The sequence below is a fragment of the Lissotriton helveticus genome, chromosome 4_1 (genome assembly GCF_964261635.1).
Source record: "Lissotriton helveticus chromosome 4_1, aLisHel1.1, whole genome shotgun sequence".
In the NCBI taxonomy this organism is placed as follows: Eukaryota; Metazoa; Chordata; class Amphibia; order Caudata; family Salamandridae; genus Lissotriton; species Lissotriton helveticus.
The window spans coordinates 2,008,285,821-2,008,309,243 of record NC_136063.1 but is presented as its reverse complement, the minus strand read 5'-3'; the positions used below and the strand labels follow the sequence as shown (position 1 = coordinate 2,008,309,243).

General features: G+C 45.3%; 1 protein-coding gene and 1 pseudogene across 1 annotated transcript in view; both read right to left on the bottom strand.

Moving 5' to 3' along the window:
- The window catches only part of AFF2 (ALF transcription elongation factor 2), a 971,857-nt gene that overhangs the window by 271,978 nt on the left and 676,456 nt on the right, over positions 1-23,423 (bottom strand). Inside the window, exon 9 of the mRNA XM_078688633.1 lies at positions 725-762. Within this exon, the coding sequence (XP_078544759.1) occupies positions 725-762 (38 nt within the window). The remainder of the gene's footprint in view (positions 1-724; positions 763-23,423) is intronic.
- On the bottom strand, positions 14,116-15,127 carry LOC144829461 (protein SET-like; annotated as a pseudogene).

Sequence of the window (23,423 nt, the reverse complement as noted above, 5' to 3'; positions counted from 1 at the left end):
TCATGAACACTGAAAGGGAGGGAGGGGGCTAGGCCATTAGAGTGGTTTTAATTCCTACTAGTGCTTTTCTATTAAAAGTCTTTAGTTGATTAAGGTACTATATTACTACTGCTAGTGCACATGATAGCCATAAATTCAGGCTATAATATGTCTTCCAAATTGGTCTCCGTTTGTTCGCTTACATTTTGTAGGACTGTAAAATCTGTCTGTATATGTGTGTCTGCCTCTGAGCTTGTTTCTGTGGGTGTACAGCTGTCTTTGTGCGTGTGTGCTCAAAGTCACAACAAGGTAGAGGCCACAGATTTTGAGTTGTTGACTTGGCAGCTTTGGCTATGTAACCTTTCTGCAGTCCTCTTGGCCTTCTTCCTTCTTCTCAACAATGTTTAGACATTATAATTAAAAAAAGCCCATTTTATTTTAAAGACTATTCAAACTTAAATGAGCAACATAAGGACATCTGCAAACCATAAGCACATGATCATATTACTTGGCAGCCTGAAGCATGAACTTTTCTCTTTCATTAAGCTCTGAAGTGGCCGGGCCTACTTCATCTGGGAAGCATCCGCAAGTGAAGCCTGTCTTGGCCGATCAGTGTTTCATGGCTGCGACAGAATGATAACTTTGAGGGAGTTACAGTGGACACTGTGTTTCCTGTGACTGCATCGTGTTCTGTCACAAAAGCTTTTTTCATACTGAGGTACAAACACACACAAATTTAACTTACTTTCCAGAGGCATTTCTAGGTTTTATCTTTTCACTGGCCTGAAAGAAAACAACAGTAAAAACAAAGTTAGTTAGGAAACGTTTCCTGCTGTAGCTTGCAAACAAGGGCTAGACAGTAATACAATAATATAGAAAACTTCATTGCATGATCTTTAAGATTTTACAAGCATGAATGGGACATCTTTCGATGGAAAGGGGTTGCTAATATGCATATGTCTATTTGTTTACTGTGCCTAAACTAAAATTCGAGAACGTGATGAGGGTGTATGATCTAGAATACCGCCACACCACATGCACGGTCTCAATGGGAATTGTTGATGGTCCCACACACAACAGAATGGTGAGTTGTATTACAATAATGGCAGTCTTGCATAATGCACAGTTGCACACTGTTTACATGTCCTTGCAGGGCAGTGTTACAGTCGTTGCCCTGAGCGGGTGTTCTGCAAGTCTTTGGCTATTAAGGGACTCTGGGGGACCATGAGGGTGACCTCAACCCATAATACCGCCTTTTTATGTCTCGCATGTGAGTGCAACGCATGCGCTGCTTCGCTACTGAGACTCTATTGCTGCCGCTTTCTGTCCCGAAGGGAGACAGGAGGTGGCACGCGCCCGGACAGGCGATGTCCACGCGTACGCACATCTCCTGTCCACGCTCGTGGCGTTTGAACGGAACGCGCACCATGGGCTCACTGTCACACCAACAACTTGTTAAAGAAAGCCCCAAGTATCAGTGTTTTTGCATTTTCGCATTCATTTCTCTAGCGAGGCACGTAAAGCTCAATTTTTCAGCATTATATGCTTTTAGTAACCAGCACGGCACTCGGCCTATGTCGTGCTGGTTACTAAAAGCACATAATATTGAAAAAATGACCAATAGATCTCGTTTTATTTCTCCACTGCTCTCGACCAGGGACTGCCACTTCTGAAGCATTTGTTCCTTCCCCCGTAAACACGGCTGTTACTCTTGGTCGGGTGGGAGGGGGTGGACAGCCTTTTGCTTGAAATCAACTGCGGCAGGAGAGCCTGCTTCCCAGTCCCGCCGTAGCCCTGACGCATACAGGCACTAACTCCTTGCCCCTCCCCTCACAGCTCGGACTCTTGACGGGGACTTACGCTTCACTCTCACTTCCCTTTTGTGTATCCACACCTATACTTCCCTCCCTCCCCCACCATCTCAATCAGGCCAAGCTGCATGATTTCACCACCCGCCCCCAAAGAACGATGAAGGGGTTATTCTCCTGTGGCACATATCCAACCTCTGCAGACGCCAGACAGAGCAATGCTGCCATTCCAAGGAAGTCTGATGCCACAGGGGTCAGAGGTAAGCAGAGAGCTTCAGATCACGCTCTGCTAGTAAACACCAAATAACATGGTACTCCACAATACTAATCAGTCACCAGCCCCTAGCTACAGTAAATTGTTATTCCCTATTTTTGATATTCAGTGGTCAAAAGAAGTTCAATGTTTCAAAACATTGCCTGAAAAGTGGAGCACGACTGCATTAACTACGTATTATTTGAAATCCAAATATCAAACAGGTAAGGACTGCATCTTTGCTTGCAAGGCTACGCTTTTCTTTGCAGCTAGTGGGGTGCTTTTGGTAGATAAACCACAAAACTTTAGAAAGAAACAACTTTGTTAAAAGAAAAGGGAGAAGAGATGGATTATAAACTACCTAATCTTTGTTGTGCAGTTGTTACTTTTCGACTTGCGTTTTATTGTAGCAGACATAACGAGAGATGACAAGTTGTAGCTGCGTGTCCAGAACATTTGCTCAGCCGCGTTTCATTTTGCCTCACACGTTGTCATGACCTTGTATGCTTGATCACTTATGTTTTGCCAGTTTAAAATATGTTATTGCAAATGGCCCAATCTCATGAAAGGGACTTTAAGTCATCCTTTGTAAATGGCAGCTGCCCATCAGAGAACACCATGTACATATCTCCGTGCCAATGAGGGTGTCATACGGGAACACGGTTACCCGGGAGTACGAGGTTTTTTTTGCACTCACGTACATCAGACATTTCGAATACTATTGGGATTGTGTACTAAGTTTGCACACGATGCTTGGGTACGACAAAACGTTACACCATCTATAGATATGTACAATTTTCACGACTCTTCCACACGTTGCCCACGCACCACAGGGATCTACCACTCCTGGATATAGGGTGTGGACTTCATTTCCCTGAGACATTTCAACCAAGGTCACGGGCCCTGCTGGGTCGGAAATATCACCAGCAGAGTGACCTCTCGGGTTGACACATCCACGTAGAGCCCTGAGGATTCGCATAGGCGATGAAACACGTGTCGGCTGCCTGTCTAACACAATAAAGGATTTCAGCTAATTACTCACTCACAGGACAGCTCTGCAACTTTCTGTTGCTTTGTCTATTGTGTACATTGTTTATTGACGGTTATATATCTTTTGATTGAATTCTTTTGTGTGCATAGGGTACTCCCGTAATAACATTCTGGCATACCTGGAATTCAATTTGAATCAAAAAGGAGAAATGAAACTTAAAACACGTACTTAGTACATCCTTGCACTCGCCACTGCACAGCTATTTCACAAACATAATAACAGTACAAATTGGCTTAGCGAGTTAAACATCGCTGCTGACTTGGGATGTTATGGAAGGACCAGGCTTCTGAGGTGGGTAAATGTTATAACTATACAATGAGTAATGGTGACAGTTGCAGTTGCTATTTAAAGCACTTAGAGGTGACAGGAGCAGCACTTTAAAATGTTTCATTCTTGTTCATAGAGTTCTCAGTTCAAGGTAGCAACGCACCTTAACAGCAGCCCCTGCAAAATGCCTAGTGATAAGGGTAATAATTCACCTAATCTTTATGAGCAAGGGAATCGCGTCAGAGACACAACCAATTTGCAGAGGATCACACAATGCGAGGAGGCAAGGGACAACTGTGATTAGTGTGCGAGTCTGGTATTTACAACGGTGACACTTGTTTTTTTCCGGCTTCAGCAGAAATTGTATTGATGCACATAAATAGGAGCCCTATGGTTTAGCCAGAGCCATGAATGAAGATGACAATAGAGGTTTATTAAATGAGATACCCCCCAGGTCTGCAGTGACTGGGTTTCCCAGAACCCTCTGAACGTGTTTCAGTCATGCCATCACTGAGTGAAACAAACACACGTTTGGGCTATTTAACAGTGTGTGGGTTTTGATTCATTCTTTTCTTTTCCCTTTATTGAAGAATACTATCCACCTCTTAAGTATGATGTCACCGGTGACGCAGCTCAGGCCCCATCGCACCTGTGACGTCACTGGGTACGAAGTAGTGCCTGTATTTTTCTATCCTTCTGCACAGGTTATATACTGATCGCTACACCTTCGACCCCCACACCTGACCCCACCCTTCCGTTGGAATGACCCCCTACCCGTGTCAGGCAGATGCTAGTACACCCCCCCCCCGCCCGCTGCTACTTCAATGACCCTCCTCCCTCCCCCATAGTAAACAGATCTCACTGAGTACAGACACCACGGGCACCCACCCTTCTGTGGCAGTGACTACCACTGCCCCTTCCCCTCCCCCCAGTCAGACACAGCTCAGTACAACCCTACCAAGACCACTCACCTGCACGGGCTGGCTGCAGCCAGAGCCTCACCAGCAGGAACAGCAGGAATATGGACAGTCATTGCGAGGGGGAAGGGGCTACGTTCGAGGCGGGGGGAGCCCTTATCAAACTGAAATAACAAACTTCGGGCTTTAACCTCAGCCCTGCAGGACTCGAGCGAGCTTATACACACGTGACGTCACACGACTGGGGCGCCGATGAACGAATCAGAGCACAGAGACCCCCTCTCTCATCCAGCTGCTGGCTGGGCAAGAGGAAGTTGAACTACAGCTGGATGTGGGGAGCAGGGAGTGGGAGCGCAAGCTCGACCAAGGTACAGGAGCGCTTTACATGAGTACAGTTACTTTACACAAGGACCCATTCATTTGTAGGCATGGGGAGGTGACGTGATTTCATTTGCTCAGAATCACAGGATCCGAGGCTCGAACCTGCTTCTCCAGGTCCTAAGTCAGCTGTTGAAGCCCTAAAATTCTGGACACCCTAGACTCTAGGTTGACCAGAATTCTAAAGCCAAAAACAGACACATTTCCCCAAAAAAAGCATTTGCAACGCAATAGGTCTCGCTGTTGCGAGAGTTTGAACTATTCACATTGTAAATGAAAATGCCTTTTATTTATGTGTTTTGAAAACTTCCAAGCAATGCGTAAACATGCCCTCTATACTTACAGCCGTTGCCTACGAGAAGCGAGGCCGGCAATAACTACGCCCTTTTACTGCCAGCCTTGCTTCTTGTAAGCAAGGACTATCTGTACAAAGTGCGTGTTTACGCACCGCTTGCAGGTTTTCAAAACACATAAATAAAATGCATAGTCATTTACAATGCCAGTAGCTCAAACTCTTGCAAATGCGAGACCTATTACATTGCAAATGCTTGTTGTGTGTGGGAGAGCTACAAGACAACACCTCCATCAAATGCCGAGAGCAGCGCTTCCTTTTGTACAGGCAGGCTTCACCTTCCTTGCTTGTCTGTGCATACAGGGCAGTGCAGCCTACCAATAGGGTCGGTGGAGCATTCCATTGCCTTTCACAGGAACCACCCCATGTAGGGAACAGGATGCAGATGTCCTTCTGAGTATTCTATACCAGCGATTCTTAACCTTTTGACTTCTGTGGACTCCCACTGAATCACTAGCAGAATCCTACGACCCCAGACTAAACAATTTCTAAGATTTGTGTTAAAATAGAATACACAGAAATACAGAAACCAGTATACATAAAACAAATGCAAAAACTCTGAAATGTTTTAAATACTTCACAAGCAATGCTTTTATAAATAAAAAAAACATTTTAAGTTCAATGGGAAATGTGGGGCTTTCCAAAATGGGGTTTTATTTTATTTAAAAGATGAAGTGAAGCAACATACTGGACTCTAGCATGTCACTTTCTCTTTTTTGTTCCTAAAATATGCTCTCTTTTTGCCAGCACGTACCAGTGCTTCAGACAACCTATTTAGATGTGGTGCTTGTTCTGCTACTTCGCATCAGGCAAAGGGTGGCAACATAATTGTAAGCTTCAATTTCAAATTCCTTGCATTTACTGAGTGTTTTAAAATTTTAATTTTTACAGTTTGCTTTTTTATGTATAAATACATACTTAATGAATCTGCTAGCATTTAAAGTTCCAATCAGTTGCTGCCCCCCTAAGTAGGAGTCACAGTCTCCCCAAGGGGTCTGTGTGGCATAGGTTAAGAGCCATTGCTGTTTACTCAGCACCTCTGTTTGTGGCTATGCCAGACCAGGGAACGGACCTATGGGAAGATGTGTTAGGCTCGCTATGGGTATCCTCACTCGTGCAGAACATGTTCTATCCAAATGGGGTGCCCACCAGCATCAGATGTTTCTGTTTAGTGTACACGAGTTTGGTGGAAAGCAGGTAATAAGAGGGATGCAGAAGTGACTGTCAATTGACCTGTACATAAACCTCCCACTAAAGGTCTCTTGAGGTAGATGCGAAGTGGAAAATCCATCCAAAGAGGCAGGTACATCTCTGGGTCGCCAGGGCCGCTGCGCCCCAGACATGCAGGCTGGATCGAGTTTATTGTTGAACCCATTGATCTGTGTACAGTGCATTTATCATTCATGAAAAGAGCCCGTGATCTTCACAGTATATTAGAAGAAACAACTCGGATCATCTGTCAGCGGCCTTCTTATTTCTGTTTCCTTCTCCACGGGGACTTCATCTCCTTCGATTCTTCTTGAATTAAAATGTTGCTAAGCAACACAGCTGGGGGGCACGGATGGCAGAACGGCTCCAGTCTATCAAATTGTTTAAGCAGCTGGAGCTTTTAATGGTGATTTTTAAAACGGCTGCAGCATAATTATGCACTTGGAGTCGAACCTGAATATCCCAGAATGCCTCCGTGTAGCTTAATAGCCTGGGTTAAAATGGTGTTATTTTAATGCGATACCGGTGTTGTCGGAGGCCCGCAAAGCCGCCTAAAGTCGCGCGGAAAAGCCTATTCTTCCGAAGAAGAAGCAATTATTTTAGTCTTCTCGGGACTAAACTGTCACAGCTTTACATCTGGAAAGCAGCCATGGCATGAAGCCTGAGACAGCGCGAGGGGCTCGCAGCGCGCGCCGTGATGAATGCATTCGGAATGAGTGGTGAAGGCAGTGAACTCTATGAAACATGCAGTGCTCGTCGGCAAGTGCCGTGAAAACCGGCCTCTGGGTTTACAAGTAGGAGCCCTTCTAATCCACTGGTGCAAGTGGTCAGCTGGTGAATGCTGTCACAACAAGTGTCAGAAGTTAACCAATCATTGCCGAATAATGCGCATTTCCGGATAGTGTCTGTGATTGTTGCTTGTCATTGTGACTGGGTAGAAACCTCTTCTTTTACTTCTACTGACAGGTCTCTTTAAAACTGTCTTGGTGTGAAAGACACCACCCCTCAACACAATTACTTTGTCGGTGCCTTTTCTGAGGGTCCTGTGTTGGGTTTTGCTTGTGGTGTAATGTGTTATTGAATGGAGATGTGTATTATTGTATTTTAGTTACATATGGTCCCAAAGTGGATGTTGGTTGACAGCTGGCAAACTGCTTCGCCGGCTGTGATTGTGAGTGACTGATTATAAGAGTAAGGGCTTATAGTTGCTAAAGGATGTAACGTAATGGCCAAAGCTGCGGACCTTGGAACCAGGGATCCAGGTTTGACACTGGCATCGGAGCAACTTCCTTTGATTCTGGGCATATCACTTAAAAATGCAGATGTCCTCGTTTTTTGTAACTGGTGCTAATGTAAAGGGCTCTCATACTTTCGGGTCGAGTTTGTTATATATAAAACTGCAAAAAAAAAATGCCTTGGAATGTTGATGGGTTCAACAAAGAAATGTCTGCGGGCCTCGTTGGGCGTCCCAAGCTAATCACAATGTGTTCAGAAAAGGGAGTCACTAAGGCTATTAGGATCACTAGATCCATGGTAACTCCACGGATCTCGTGTGTTTTACCTACACACTTTGTCTGCTGAAAGCAGCTAAAATATGTATGTGAAACGCTGGGAGAAAATGAGGAATAATCATGCGAACTGGGTGCAGGTTTCCTGATTTTCCTGGTAATTCTCAACTTTTAAAGTGATTTTCAGGTCCAACTTGTAATAAGGGGGAATTCCTTACTGCCCCTGGAATGATCAATTACTATATTGCAAAGTCCAGGTGCAAACACTGTGGGGCCGGTTCACAAATGGACCCCGTAATAGTGGCGGAGGCCCCATATTTGTGGTGGGGGACCGCACTTGTTGCGGGACCTCTGTACTGCAGTTACTCATTGTGTAGGTCTGGCGATGATTGTGGGGCCCCCGCCATGAGATGCAGGCCCCCCGCATAATTGTCGGGCCTCTGCCACAAGTGCAGGGGTCATTTGGGAACTGGCTCCTGGGCAATGTTGTACTTCACTCATAATGGGGCCCCTTTGCACACATGTTACACTGACTCAACTTGCATCTGCTGCCTACATTTTTTCAGATGTGTTACTGAATTGCAGTTAAGGAAAGGTTGCTCCACGGTTTCTAAAAATGAGCATTCTAAGGAAAATGGTAGATGTTTGGGAATGACAATGTGGCAAATAATTTCAGAATGGTGCATGGCGCTGTGAGTGTCAGGATCAATGTTGGTAATCTGTGGGAGGATGAAGTCAAGGTGGATGATGAAGATAATAATAACATGTACTTTCATACTTTCACACATCCAATGTGGACCCAGTGTCCTGTCAGAAATAGGTGTTTAGGCACCTGGGAGAGTATGTATCATTATGGTCAGAACTAACAACTTTGGCCTGGGGACTAGGTTCGAGTCTCAGAGTTAGCTCAACATCCTGTGATTCTGGGTAAATTACATTATGTCCCTGTGGCTCAAAAATGAATGTCACCTTGTGTAATGTAACTGGTGCTCATGTAAAGTGCTCCAATAACCTTGGGTCAAGTTCGCATTATGTAAAAAAAAATTGGCAAAAACTTTGGTAAATTGAATGATTATGTCTGACTGATCCATTCTCCTCTCTACTTGTTTCCTTCCTTGTGTCCTTATGTAATGTTTTGTGCTTGTTTCATTCTTCTTGTTTCGTCTGTGCTGTATGTGGTGACTATTGTGTTGTATATAATATGTTGTTTTATGAAGGTGCATTCTTGGCTTTTAACATCCTTTTGATTGGGTTTCATTCAGTGGAGGCTACTCCGCTATGGTGGAGGAGTGTCGCCTGTCTGCTTTTAAGCAGTGCAAAGCATGAAACAAAAAATTATAATAACTTTGAGTTATTATCATTTTATGCTTCGTGCTGCTCTGCAGGCGGGTGGTTGGGCGGGGCCGCTCTGCTCTCAGAGCAGGGCAGGGGAGGATTGGTTTGCCCACTTTTAAGTGCGTAATGACTGTTTGGTCGGCCCACTTTCCCCACCCCTCCAGCCCCTGGCTATGCGCCATGTCATGGCGCTCAGACCAAGCACAATACTGCATTGCAGCGTTGTGATTGGTCAGTGGGGCCTGGCTGTGCTTCCTGTTCCTCGAGACAAGACAAGAGCATGAGCAGAGATGCGGGACCCGGTGGCAAGGTAAGGTTTTTTTTATTTATATTACACACCCCAAACCCCACGCTATTCCCCCCCCCCAAAGCGACTCCCTCCCCGCCCCCTCAAGCAATGCCATCTGCCACTGGCTTTATTTCCACAGGGGAAGTCTATGTGTGGCCCTTCCAGTGTAGCAGTTACTGTCTGCTGCCTACTTGTTCAGATTTGTGTCATATACCCGCAATGAGCACATTTTACCAGGTTGTCCTGGACTTTACTGTGTTTGAGTGGCAAGAATGCTAAATGAGATGCTGAATCTGCCTGGGGAGAATGAGAAGAAAATGTTCCAGGTTTTCTGAACCCATTTTCAGAAAAAAGCTACTGTAAATAGGGAAGTGATGTTATTGAAGAATTCATAAATCAAAAGGAGAAGGTAGAATTTGTGGATCCACTCAGCTTCCAGGCTAGGTTATCAAAAATCAAGAAAAAGAATGGCAAGAGGTACAGTAAGAGACATTTTTGTGTATGTAATCAGAATGACGCAAGGTGTGAATTGTGAGTGTTTGAATTTGAGGAGAGTTATAAAGATGATGAAGATGACAAAGGCATGCAACACACACCCTGGAGTTTCCGAAAAATTTAAGTTGCTGAAACCTGGTCATATGAAGGATTATGCTTGGCCACTTAATCTCTTCTCTTGTTATTTTTTTTCTTCCTGTGTTTCGGCATGCGTTAGTTTTAGCCTTTCTGTTACGTAGTTCATGTGCGATGAAGGACATGTGATGAGTTGTGTTTGGAGAGTGAACTGTTATTTTACGAAGATGAAATCTTAAGGTGAGAAGTTCATTCCTCAGTCTGTTTTCAGACTCCACAGTAAATGGTCTAAACATTTCAGAGTGTCAGCCGATATCCACTTGTTCAGATGTATGTAGTGTAGCCGCTATTCACAAAGGTAGGGTACTAGTAGCATCTTTACGACTAAGGAGTCTTCACACAAAAAAAGATGAGACAGTCTTATCTTTATATGTGCAAAGACTCCCAAATCATAAAGGTACAACTAATAAATCAAATGTGTGAATAGCGAACAATCGTAAACTTACATAAAAGTTTAAATTCACCTTTGCGAATCAGGCCCTAAATGTCTCCTCCTTTATTGTCCTGGACTTATCTCTTAAAACTGCACTATTTTAATTCTCACTGATTCTGCAAATACTGAATGAAAATGGATTCCATTATCTCAGCCAAAAGTATCTGATTTGCTGTTTCCTAGTAATTCGAGGCAGGCACCGAGCCACACACAAGTAGAGCAGGCACATCACAGCACACGGCCGCTGTGTTTTGGCATCCTTGCTAAACAGGGCGGTGACCGCGTGTGTGTACGTTTGAGAGTCGCGGGCCTGGGCAGGAGCAAGGCCACTCTACTGTGCTCCCTGCGCGTGGTAGTTCTCTCCCTATGGCACTCCCTGCGGTGGTGGTTCTCTCCCTATGGTGCACCCTGCGCGCGGAGGTTCTCGTTTGGCCTGGCCTGATTGCGCCTGCGGATGCGCGCCTGCGGATGCGCGCCTCCTTTGACATTGGTATCCTTCAAGGCATTTCATTAGCCTCAAGTGCTGCCACCAAGTGATTCCATTTCAGGTTGTTTAGCTATTGACTTAACTAGCTTGTGCCGCGCTCTCCCTGCTTTGATAATTAGCTTTTGATTATTACTGCATGTAACAGCTCCAGTATAATGTGCTCATAGTCATCTGCTTCAATTACCTCGGTGCACGGCGCTTGCAATCTTTAAACACACTGATCTCATTAGCGTGATAGTGGAATTGCCACTCACCTAATAATATATTTGTGCTGTTTCATGTCTGGGTTTAACATATTTAGATCCGTTTAATGTGCTTGATTAATAATTCTGGGTTTTTTAAAGCACTTCCCCTGCTCGATTAATTGGAGGCTTGCCAGACCTTTCCCTTCTGCTCCATGATGCCCCGCTGTGCACCGCCTTGTCGCCTCTTCTGTTCTGCGTGCCTGTTAATCCATCAGGAGGTATTAAATGCATCTCGCAATGGAGGTATTATCAGTTTAATTGTGACACACAGCGCTATGTCTCGTCTCCAATGTAACTCATCTGCTGGCGCCCTCTCTTTCAATTCAGCAGACCTCCCCGGAGTGAGAGAGTTTATGATAAGATATGCAGGCAGGTAGGAGAGCGTGATAACTCCTGGGTGGAACAGAAAAGTAATTTTCAGGAAACAAAGTTGGGTGATATGCAGACATTTTGTGTGTCCCCCCTATATTTTGGTTCTTTTTTATATAATGCACTACTATTACCAGATGCACAATGACTTCAGCTTGCTGAGTTTTAGTCCTCGTAATTTGGGATGACCGGTGATAACTTGTATATTCTCCATCTCCCCAAGGGCCTGAAGCTCAGAGTGTATTGTGTTTGCTGAAATAATTTACACCGATCTTCCCTTGCAAAAATGATTCAGGAAAACACACATACCATAGTATTACTGCACTAGATGCTACCCTGATTCAGGCACAAACTTCTGTGAGCATCTGAATTGGGATTTGTCTGATAGAAGCCTTTGAATCCAAACATCAGTACCCTTCTAGGGGCTCGATTACCACTACCCTAGATTAATACCTATTATTTCCACACCCTGGAATTACTGCTGGGGGGAGGGTCTGGAATTTCTGGGGGCATTGAAATATCCTTGATTATAACTCCTTGAATCCCACCTAGCCCACCCAGTATTCGGCACAGATATTTTAGCTACTCTCAGAAGCCAAAATCTGTGTGAAGCACCACAAATAACAACAGGCCTGGTAACTTGTTACTTTAGTTATAAAGCAAATAGTTTCGGGGGGGGCGTGGCTTGGACGACAATGGTGAAAGTCACCTAAGATCAGCTCTCCGTCATACCCTGGGAGCGAACCAAAGAAATATGTTGCTAGTACCGAACTAAAGTGGAAAAGAGCTATCGCAGAGGATGTCGGAAAAAGGCCCCTGTGAGAGAGGCGGATATTGGAGAGCTAAGGGGGCCAAGATACGAGAGTAATCCCCAGAAGAAGCAGATGAACAAGAAAGCAGCAGGATCCCAAGATGGCGCACTTCTGAAAGTCTTTGGAGGTGAACGGCCTTACGGAGAAAGATGAACACAACCTCGGGGGTGACCCTGAGAAACGGAAGCAACGAGCCGGGACAAGGTAACAAGCGCAGCGGTTTTCACTGTCTCCTGCCTTTCATTCGAGAAAGTTTACGTTGGAAATTAGAGAAAGTGGCAGCTGCATGGACCGGAGTAAAAAGAAACTAAACCGCAACTATATGGGGGGCCGCCATTTTGCTGAAGGAGCTGCGAGAGTAAAATCATCAGAGGCAGTTAGAGACCTGCCAACAGCTGTCTTAACAAAGGGAGTCGCTGGGGGGTGCACGGCCTCTGATTGCTCTGAGGCCGCCTGGCAACGGAAAACAATAAGAAGGGGGGCTTACTATCGAGGGCCCAACGCCACAATACGAAACTGCAAGTGCCGGAGGGGGGCCGCCATTTTGTGCCGCTATTTGTACTGAAACAGGAGCAACGCAAGAAGAGACACAGTGCGGGGAAGCTAGACCCCAGAGATAATGTCCGAAAAGCACCGGGAAGCATCAGGAAGAGCCGGGAAGCCCAAAATGCCCAAAAACGGGAAATTAACAGAAGGAGGTCTTTCTGCCGGGGCTCAATGCAGCAATACGGAGGGAGCAGCCATTTTGCGCTGACACGGGAACGCGAAGAGGAACATCGCGCAGGGAAGCTAGACCCCCAAGATATTGCCCAAAAAAGCCCGTAGCGCATCAGGAAGAGCCAGAAAAGCCTGCAACCCCGGGAGGCGCCTATCTTGGATCTGAGCAGAAATATAAGGCAGCAAAAATGAGCAAGCATGTCAGCACGACCCCAAGATTAATATCAAGCAAGAAAAGAGGCTAAAGAACGGGGCTCTAACAAGCAGAGACCCACCAACCAAGCGACCAGTAAGATTGGACGCCCTGCTAGGAATCAGTCACATTGAGTTTTATTGTAACAAAGCAACTTGTACACTTTAACGTTTAAAACTGCGCATCATCTTTCCTTCCTTTCCAGTGAAACAAAATAAACCAAATAAAAAACAAAACATCAAAAAAATTACATTAGAATGTCGATGCCAGTAAGATCTACAAATTCAGTGGATCCTCAGTCGGGACGCAGGGCTCGAAGCCTTCACTAGGAGGGGTGTATAGTTTTTAAAAGTGTCACTTAAACCGCATGGACGCCTTGGAAAGATCGACATGCCAAAAGGAGAAAGCCACTTTGCTGAAGTGCCTTACCGCAAACCTGGCCTCCTCTCCCCAACCCAGACAAAAATCTCAAAACCCACCCAGCTACTTTCAGTGACCCACAGGTTTTTTTTTGTTCACTTTTTAATTTTTTTAAACAATTAGACGGGTACATGGTGGCAAATGCTAGCTGTCCATATTCACATGGAGACAGTGTAACCTCCGAGCCCAATATACAGAGAAAATAAAGGAAACCGCTATAATTTCTATGCGCTACGACACAGGGGCCCAGCACTCCGCCTTCGGCACGGTAAGGGGAGCATGGACCTCCCACCCGCATCTGCCCAGGGATGGTGGCGGCTTTTCAAAGTTCGTATCTTTTCAGGTGGGGAGAGTTGGGAGATGGGTTGAATGGATTGTGGAATAGAAACTGGTTAGAGATTTACATAGCAATTCACAAGTTTCTCCCCCCACCCAAAAAAACGTTTAAACCATGGCATGAAGTGGGAAGAGGTCCTCAGAGAGCCAGGCAACTGAGCACACAAAATAAAAATGAAGACAGCAACTTGCTCCCAGGGACTGGAGATCGGGTCAAGGGGCGGAATCCATCGGTGATCAGTCGTCTTCGCCTTCCTCCTCCTCTCCTCTCCTTCTCCTTCCTCGTCATCATCATCGTCATCATCCTCCCCCTCTCCTTCCTCTTCATCTCCCTCCTCGTCGATGTCCTCCAGGCCTTCCTCCTCCTCGTCATCTTCCTCCTCTTCCCCTTCGCCCTCCTCGTCCTCCATGTCGGGGACCAGGTAGTACTGTAAGGGGTTGGGCCAGATGTCGTCCTTGATGACCTCGCCGAGCTCGTCCGCCCCCGCGTCCGAGTGGTCCGTGAACCATGTGAAGAAGCTCTCGGGCTCTTCGTGCTGCCGCTTCCTGCTCGCCTTGTTTTGCGTCTGGCTGGATCGCTTCGTCAGGTCCTTGCCGGGTTTCCATTTGATTTCTGTCGACTTGGAGGAGGGGTCGCCACTTTCATTTAAGTGAAACTCTTTGGAGAGGACTTTGTTTTCAAAATAGGGATTTTCATCACAATAAAAGTCTATTTTGTAGCCCGACTTGATGTTGTCGAACTCGAACACCTCGACCCGGGTCAGATAGTGGAGCGCTTCTTCATCCTCCTCCCCTAAGAGAGCCGAGACTTGTGGATGATTGACAAACGTTGTCACCCAGAAATTTGGGATTTTGGCGATGAGTTCTGACCTCTTCTGGAAGAACGGCTGGCGAAGTTTGTTATATTTCTGTTCTACTTTCAATATTTCTTCACTTGCCTGTTCGTTAAGTCTGTCAATTTCATTCTGTACTTCGTCGATGTGTTCGATCGCTTCCTGCTGTTCTTTCTCGTCGTGGTTGGAGTTCAGCTCCTTCTTGGTGGCCTTGGCGGCGGGCGCCGACATGCTGGCTGAGGGCGGGCGGCTCCTTCCGCCTCCAACGACGGCTCGAAGGTCCGGCTCCCGAGGGGAGGGGGAGGGGGGAGCAGTGGTGCGGCGGCGGGGCTCCGGGGGCCGCGGGCTCTGCCTCTCCTCAGGCGGGGGCCGGGCCCGGGGCTCGCGGCGGCGGGCAGAGGGGGCTGGCGGGAGCGGAGAGGCGCGCGACGACCCTCCTCACACACAGGCGCACACACACAGAGACTAGCTAGGAATCAGTCCCACAGGCTCAAATTCATACAATTAAGCTGGTAATCAAGACACTGGGGGTTAGCAGCACCGGCATCATTCCATCATTCCATCCCTCCACCGAGACTACCAAGAGGAGGGGGTGCTCCCAGTAACAAAACCCAGCGGAGAAGAGGAAATAGAGCCAAAAACGAGACTGCAAGCATACTGTGGGCGCAGCCATATTGGGAGGAGGGGCCAAACCAGTGGGAGAGTCTGCCTTTAGGATTCTGGTAAGAAGTGGGGCATAGTAGCAGGAGACCAAACAAGAAAGAGAGAAGACGTCACCCAACAGCAGGTCGGAAAATAGGGGGTGTCACAGAATACAGACACAGCGCGAAGACACCTGAGATCAGCGAGAGGGGGCTTGTTTGGACTCTGTGGTTTTTTTGGGGGGGATTGTCCGGAACAAGAGGAGGAGTTTTCGGAGAAGAGAAACCTCTGAAAACCACAAAAGAAATAAATTGAACACCCCGGCACAGTAAAGAACAAATGTTCGAAGTGAGGTAAAGGGTGGGAAGACACAAGGGAGAACAAGAGTGTGGTGGCAAGCAGTGCCCAATGAATGAAACCAAACAAAATACTGTGACATCCCAAACACAGAGAGACAAAAAAAAAGAGGAAGTGACTACTACAAGAGCCTCACGTAGGAACCAGGAGAAGACACAAGAGGCAAGAGACACATACCAGGGAAACACCACAAAAAAACAGAGCACGATCATACCCTTGCCTCTGCGGAGGCAACATACACAGCACAAAAAGAGGACAAGAGATATGAGCTCCAACAAACCAGAAGAGGCCTGACAATCATGGCCCGCACTGAGGGAAAATTCCAGCAGCAAGAAAAGGGGGACATGCAAACAGACTCCCCTATCAAACAAAAGCAAGATATCAATGCCACACTAGACATGATCCTAAGGAAACTGGCTGAGGTCCACGATCTAGCCAAATCAACGAAACAAACCACAGAAGCAATACAGCTGGAACTGGCAGCAGTCAGAGCAGACATCCATGTTGCAAACAACAGGCTGTCGGTAGTGGAGCAGCGAGTTAGCGATATTGAAGACGGGGACCAACAAACAAATACGACCCATAAAGCTCTATCCAAAAAGAAAGCAAATAGTTTCAAGAAACAGACACACAATATTTGGGACATTTAACTTTATATTCTTCTTGAGTGGATGACTAGCAACTGGCCTTACATGTTTCCTATTAGGAAGTCACAGTCTTGTAGACTATATCTAGAGCAGTCAAAACCTATTTGATCAAAATAGTATAGATTATCACGTAGTAGTCAATCAATCAATCAGGGATCCGTGAAGCGCGCTACTCACCTGTGAAGGTCTCAAGGTGCTGGGGGGAAGGGGATCGTGCAGCTGCAACTTTTACCCAAAGAGCCAGGTTTTGAGGAACTTCCTGAAGGCATGCAGAGCGGGGGAACTTCTGATGTTGAGAGGGAGTTTGTTCCAGGTCTTTGCCGCAATGTAGGAATAGGCTCTTCTACCCGTTCTGGCTTTGCCGATGCGAGGGGTTTCGGCAAGGGTGAAGTCTGCGGAGAGGAGGTTTCTCTTGGTTGCGTAGAAGGAGACTCTTTCGTTGAGGTACTGGGGTCCGGTGTTGTGGAGGTATTTGTAGGTGTGAGTGAGTAGCTTGAAGGTCACTGCCTTCTCAACAGGGAGCCAGTGAAGGTCCCGTAGGTGCTGCGTGATGTGGTCTTGTCGAGGGATGCAGAGGACGAGTCTGGCGGCGGTGTTCTGGGTGGTCTGGAGTTTTCAAAGCAGGGTCTTGTTACTTCCGGCATAGAGGGTGCTTCCCTGGTCCAGTCTGATAGTTATAAGTGTGTGGGTGACAATCTGTCTGGGTTTAAAAGGGATCGATTTGAAGGTCTTGCGGAGGGTGTTGAAGCATTTGAAGGAGACGGTGTTGGCCTGTAGGGTAATGGTGAGGGATGAGTCGAGTATGATGCTGAGGTTGCGGGCGTGGCCCGTAGGTGGTGGGTGCTTGCAGAGGGTGGTGAGCCACATTGAGTTGCCCCATGCGGAGGGGGTGGGTCCAAGGACGAGGACGTCTGTCTTCTCTGAGTTGAGTGTCAGGCAGCTGCTGCTCATTCAGAAAAGCAACATCTTCCATTCCTTTCTGGAAGCTGAGTCTGGTGGTGTTGAGTTCCTTTGTCAGGGAGAGGATGAGCTGGGTGTAGTCGGCGTAGGATACTATGCCGAGTCCGTGCTGTCTGACGATGGTGGCAAGTGGGGCCATGTAGATGTTGATGAGCGTGGGGCTGAGCGATGATCCTTAGGGTACTCCGCAGCTGATCTCTGTGGGGTCTGAGAGGAAGGGCGAGAGTCTGATACTTTGGGTTCGGCCAGTGAGGAAAGAGTGTGCAGTGGGGGGTGGTGTCGAAGACTGCAGATAGGTCTAGTAGGATCAGGGCCGCCATGTGGCCCTGGTCAAGGAGAGTGCGGATGTCATCAGTGGCAGCTAGGAGGGCAGTCTTGGTGGCTATGGTTTCTGTTGAATGCAGAGTGGTGTACCTAGGCACACAATCCATTGCTTAATTTGAGCTGATGGTTGCAGGTGGGGTCCAAAGGCACTAGTTTTTGCAGACCAGCACTTATTTTTCTGGAACAAATTTTGATCCAGAGCAAGAGAGAGGAGAACACAAAAGGGGAAAAGAAGAAGGAAGAGAAAAACAGGAACTCAACAAGAAACTTAGAAAGCAGGGGTGAGAAAGAACCCACAAGAGTGCGATATTGGGACAAGATTTGGATTAAAGAGGCATGAGGTCCAATCACAAATGTACAGTCTTTGAATTTGGAACCCTAAGTAATAATGCTGGCCACAGGCTTCTAAACAAAACTTTTGGCCCCAAGCACTTATTCTTTCACAAATTACGCACTGCCAAAAATCTATCAACAGCTGAGTTATTCCAGTTTCAAATATTGCTACCTAGAATCACACAGCAAAGGCACAGTGATGTTGGCTTGTATTAGCGATGTCATATGCGATATTACCATATCCTGCCACCGGGCCACTGAAAATCAGACACCTGGGGTCTGATTTAGACTTTGGCGGATGGGATACTCAGTCACAAATGTGGCAGGAATCCTGTCTGCCATATAATGAATGCCATAGGATATAATGTAGTTGTAATACGGCTGGCTGAATATCCGGCCTTTTTGTGACTGAGTATCCCATCCGCCAATGTATAAATCAGGCCCGTAGTCATAAGAAGGACATGAGGTACTTTAACATAACTCATGAATCCAATTGGGGTGTGGACTTCGAGTTATTTACACCCCGAAGTGCGGTGTCAACTGAGCATGCCGTGTGATCTGCTGCAGATTCATAGTCCCCTAATGAAGGGCTTCTGCTCGAAATACATTGGGCAGAATAACATGGAATGAAATATTTTTTCACTACTGTACTATGAATGGAATAGTATGAAATTTCGAAGAGAATAAAATTACCCTATAGATAACCATTGAACAAGATTTTCATGATACTTCATTGAAACTTTTACCGAGGTGTGCCTTTTTGGAAACGTTACTCCCACGGGAGATAGAGGGTGTCATCACGTACTTTAACAAAACGTCATTTATTTTGGTAAAATACTTTCTATAGGATTAAAACAAGAGATAAGATCAAAGTTACATTAGAAGCAAAGCATAAAGGCCCAGATATATGACCATTTTTTGTGGTCACAAAGAGGTTTTAGGCCCGTTTGCAACCCACTCGCAAAATAGGGCTAGCGACTCGCTATTAGGAAGAGGTGTGCTAGGGCGTCCCTTCCTAATAGCGAGTCCAGAACCCATGTATGAATGTTTTGCAACCGCAATTGCGCTCGCTAAACTCTCACAGTTTACCACTCTTCTCAGAAGGGAGGTAAGGCACTCACAAACGGACACTCACAAATGGGAAGGGCAGTCAGGGGTCCCAGGGACCACTGCCTGCCCTTAGAAAACTAAACTGAAAAGGTTCATTGTAGTTTTTAAATGCATCCCATTTTGCTTTAAGGAAAATGGGCAGCATTAAAAAAAAACTGCTTTATTGACAAAGCAGTCCCAGACATGGTGGTCTGCTGACCCCAGCAGGCCACTATCCCTAGGAGTGCTATCCATTCCCAGTGGGGTCGCAAATTGCGACAGCCACATTAATATTCATGAGGCATACAATACGCGACCCCAGTGGGAATCGCAAACAGTGTCTCAGACACTGTTGTACATAGCATTTTGCAACTCGCAAATTGCAACTCGCAATTTGTCGCAATTTACGAGTCACAAATGCTATGGTAGTCCATCTGGCCCATAATATGTTGTCAACAGTTGTATAATTACTATTAGTAAAATTAAACATGTAGTTTGTGAATACCCATCAGGTCCCTAATATGTCATCTTGCGTCTCCAAGGTACATAAAAGATTGACCTGAAGTGACCATTTGCAGGTATTTAAACTTTCTGAAAGCTGAAACTATTAGTCTGAAGGCTCTGGAGTGGAGGTCCTGTGTTTACTTTACTTTGTAGAAAATGTAATAGAAGAAAAAGTACTCATAGACTGCACTGTATTTAGCACTGAAAGTGTTATGGACAACAACAGTGAATAAATGTAATTTTATTGAATTTCATTAAAAGTCAGTAACAGCCTGAAATGTTTTAATTATGATTTTGCAATGTTTTGCCTATATTATGCTGCTTTTAATTATGGTGATGGCACCCTGACAAAGCCAGTAGGTCTGGCTTGTATTAACAGTACCCCCTATATGGTGTTAGGCACATGTGGGGTACTGTGGTTTCAAGATCCAGATAGCACTGGTGCATAGACCGTCAGTGGTCACTCCAGCATAGGGGGCACAAGGTACATTTACCGGGTAACTTGCACTGTAGGACCGGTCTTTAGTGTATTCTCACTGTGGGTTGTGAGATCCTTAAGGGTTTGATCACATTGGAATTTCCACCTTGCATTCTGTATGTATTCCTAGATTTAGTTGTAGTATTTAGCAGCATGTATAATAAAGTACTTTTCCTTTTTATAAGAAAAAGCATTGACTGCACCGAAATGTATTCATTGTTGTTTTTTTGTAGTGCTGAGTCTGTAGCACACAACACCCCCTTGACATAGCCTTAGACCTTAATGCTTTGCCACCAAGAAAGCAATAAAAAAGGTACTGTTTGGTTCCCAATTAAGGGCTACACAGTGCAGGGATTGCAGGACACCAAGGGTGAAAGACCTGGGATTTTACAATTGGTGACCAGAACCCATTGTCTGCCCTGGGACCCTGCAGCACGGATTCCTAGCACTTTCACTTTCATAACAATGCATTTGAATAGGAGGATGACGACTTCGCCGTCTTTCCACTTCGGACACTATTTTGTTTACTATGGAAGCCTCTATGATCATTCTTTTTCCAAAATGTTGTCAAATATTTATTTATTGTTAAGTGTAGCTTTATGGACCATCAATTTTATCTTTCCACTGAATGATATGTGCCACCTTAACTGTGTTTGCTGTCTCCGATGGCTATAGATTGATGCTTTTAGATCACTCCTGTTTTACACACTTCAGTATCGCGTTAATTTCACCTGATTCCGTGAATCTGTTCTTGACCTAGAACGTCAGCCTGTCAAATGTTACTCCAACTTGATGTGGATTCATGCATTCTCTTTTCACTCTATTGCCCGCTACAAGAAAACATTCATTAAAGTTTAATCCGGCAGTCCTCCTTGGCATACCATGGGGTAGACTAAATTTACAACCCAAGTAAACCTGCAAACAAAAGATATGAGTGCACAGAGCTCCTTATGTGGTAGGGGCTATTGAATATTGATAACATTATTGTGCTGATTATGCTTGTATTACATTATTTGTACCTGGAAATCAACTGCGCACTTTTCTGATTGTATAAATCTATCTCCTAGATGCGATGCAATAATATAAAAAGACCATTTTGTAAAAAGTTGACAATTTAAAGTCTGTTCAAATCAGTTGTTGTTGATTACATGATTAATCTATAAGACACCAGGCAGCTGTTTACTGACTGCTATCAATTGTTTGTCCATGTATGGGCTGTAGTGGCCAAAATGCGTTTTAGTATAGCTGAAGCAAGTCGACTTCCTCTAAACTTTAAAGACAGGCGTTTTGATTATATTGTCAATAGTATTTTATTGCTGAAAACATATTATGGATTCATTCTGCTGCTTACACTGAAAATGAGAGGCACAGCATGTCTATTTTGATTTTGTTATTGAAGTTTGAGAACAGCATCAATACTTGCTTCTCAGCTGAAAATGAAAATTGATTTGAAATCTAGACCTTCCTTGGCAGCGCTTCCTAATTCAAGATAACCTAGGGTAAAGTACAGAATAATACATCTTCAAAAAAGTGATAAAGACCAATGGTAAATGCATTAAAAACGGAAGAACTACCCGCACAGGTGTTTGTTGAAACATATGCATACAACCCCACACCACTCATGTAAGAATGTACTTAACACACACACCCATAATTTATATCGTAATAATTCAGTGCACCCAACCATAGAGTGTCAAATCACACATACCACTGCATGTTATTATATATATTTTCAGCACACCACACTGCAACAGACACTTCTTATCAGACAGTACCACAGAACATAACACTTCACCGGTTCAACCATATATCAGTGACCCTGCAGAAGCAAGAAACCTAATCCTGCCAATGAAGGAAGGACACTACAGGTAAAACTGATACCAGGTCCTTCATGAAATTGAAACCCGTGACTTTTAGTGAGTTTTCAAGTTTAGTAATGCTGCTTTAATGATAGATGTCATCTGACTGGCAGTGATACTTTGTAAGCCACTTCATACTACACCCAGTATGATCTGTTCATGGAACATCAATGGTTTTAACGCAAAGCTGGAGGAAGACGATTTTATTGAGTTTATAACCCAATTTAAAATACTATTGTTTCAAGAAACATGGCAGACCAAAAACTCGCCTCTAGTGGGATACAAAGAATTCTTCGTCCCAGCCCAGAAGGATGGACGCTCCGCAGGGCCAAAGGGGGCCTATCCATCTTCACATCAACAGACTTCACCTGGTCACAACTTGCATCAACTTAGACTCTTCATGGATGCAATGTATTAAAGTGGAAATTTCCCCTAACTTGGGTCTCCTGATTGTGAATCTCTACATGCACCCCGGCGGAAAACACAAAGGGAAAAGGATAAAACAACTAGTCACCACAATCAAGTCATTGAAATCAACTTACCCAAGCGAAAACATGATTATAACGGGAGATTTTAATCTGACCCTAATTCGTGGACAAGAGGGAACCCTCCCCATCCACATTGAGCCACGACAGGGCAATCAATGCAGACAAAGTGCACTGGGAAGGAAATGTGCCTTAGAACTGGAAGTTCTTCATCTGTACACCCTAAATGGGAGAGGCCATCTGGACAGACCAGCCGCTCTAACGATGGTATCTAAGAACTCAGGCTCTACCTTAGATTATACCCTGGCTGACCCCGACCTATTCCATCATATCAGTGACTTCCAGATTCAGGAACGTGGAGAAAGTGATCACTTTCCACAGACACTCATCCTGACCATTCAACCAACAAAGTCAGAGAAGGCCCTGCCTCTGTCCTTGAACACAAAAATCTTCAACCTACAACGGCTAAACTGGAACGAGGGAAATCTCTCTATCCTAATGGCGTCATGCCATGTGTTGTTCCAATCATTTGAAACATCGAGAGACATAGTAAAAAATAGGGAAAACTTCGTAATGGAGATCAATAAGACACACCAATCTAACAACAGAGGACGCAAATCCATAAGAAATAGAGGGGGGGAATGGTATACACCAAAACTACGTCAACTAAAAAGGCAAATAAATGCATTTCTCAGGGCCGAACGTAAAAAAGATCCCCAGTTATCACAACCCACGCTGATCATAATCGAATCTCTAAAAAAAGAACTAAAAAGAGAGATTAATCTGGCCAAGTGAATGCACAGGGAAAAACTAGCGTGCTCCATACTCCATGCAAGCAAATGCCAGAATTCAAAAGATTTTTGGGCAAAAATAAACTTTATGCTCAATGGCAAACATCGCCAGTTTAACTCAGACATGACGGAC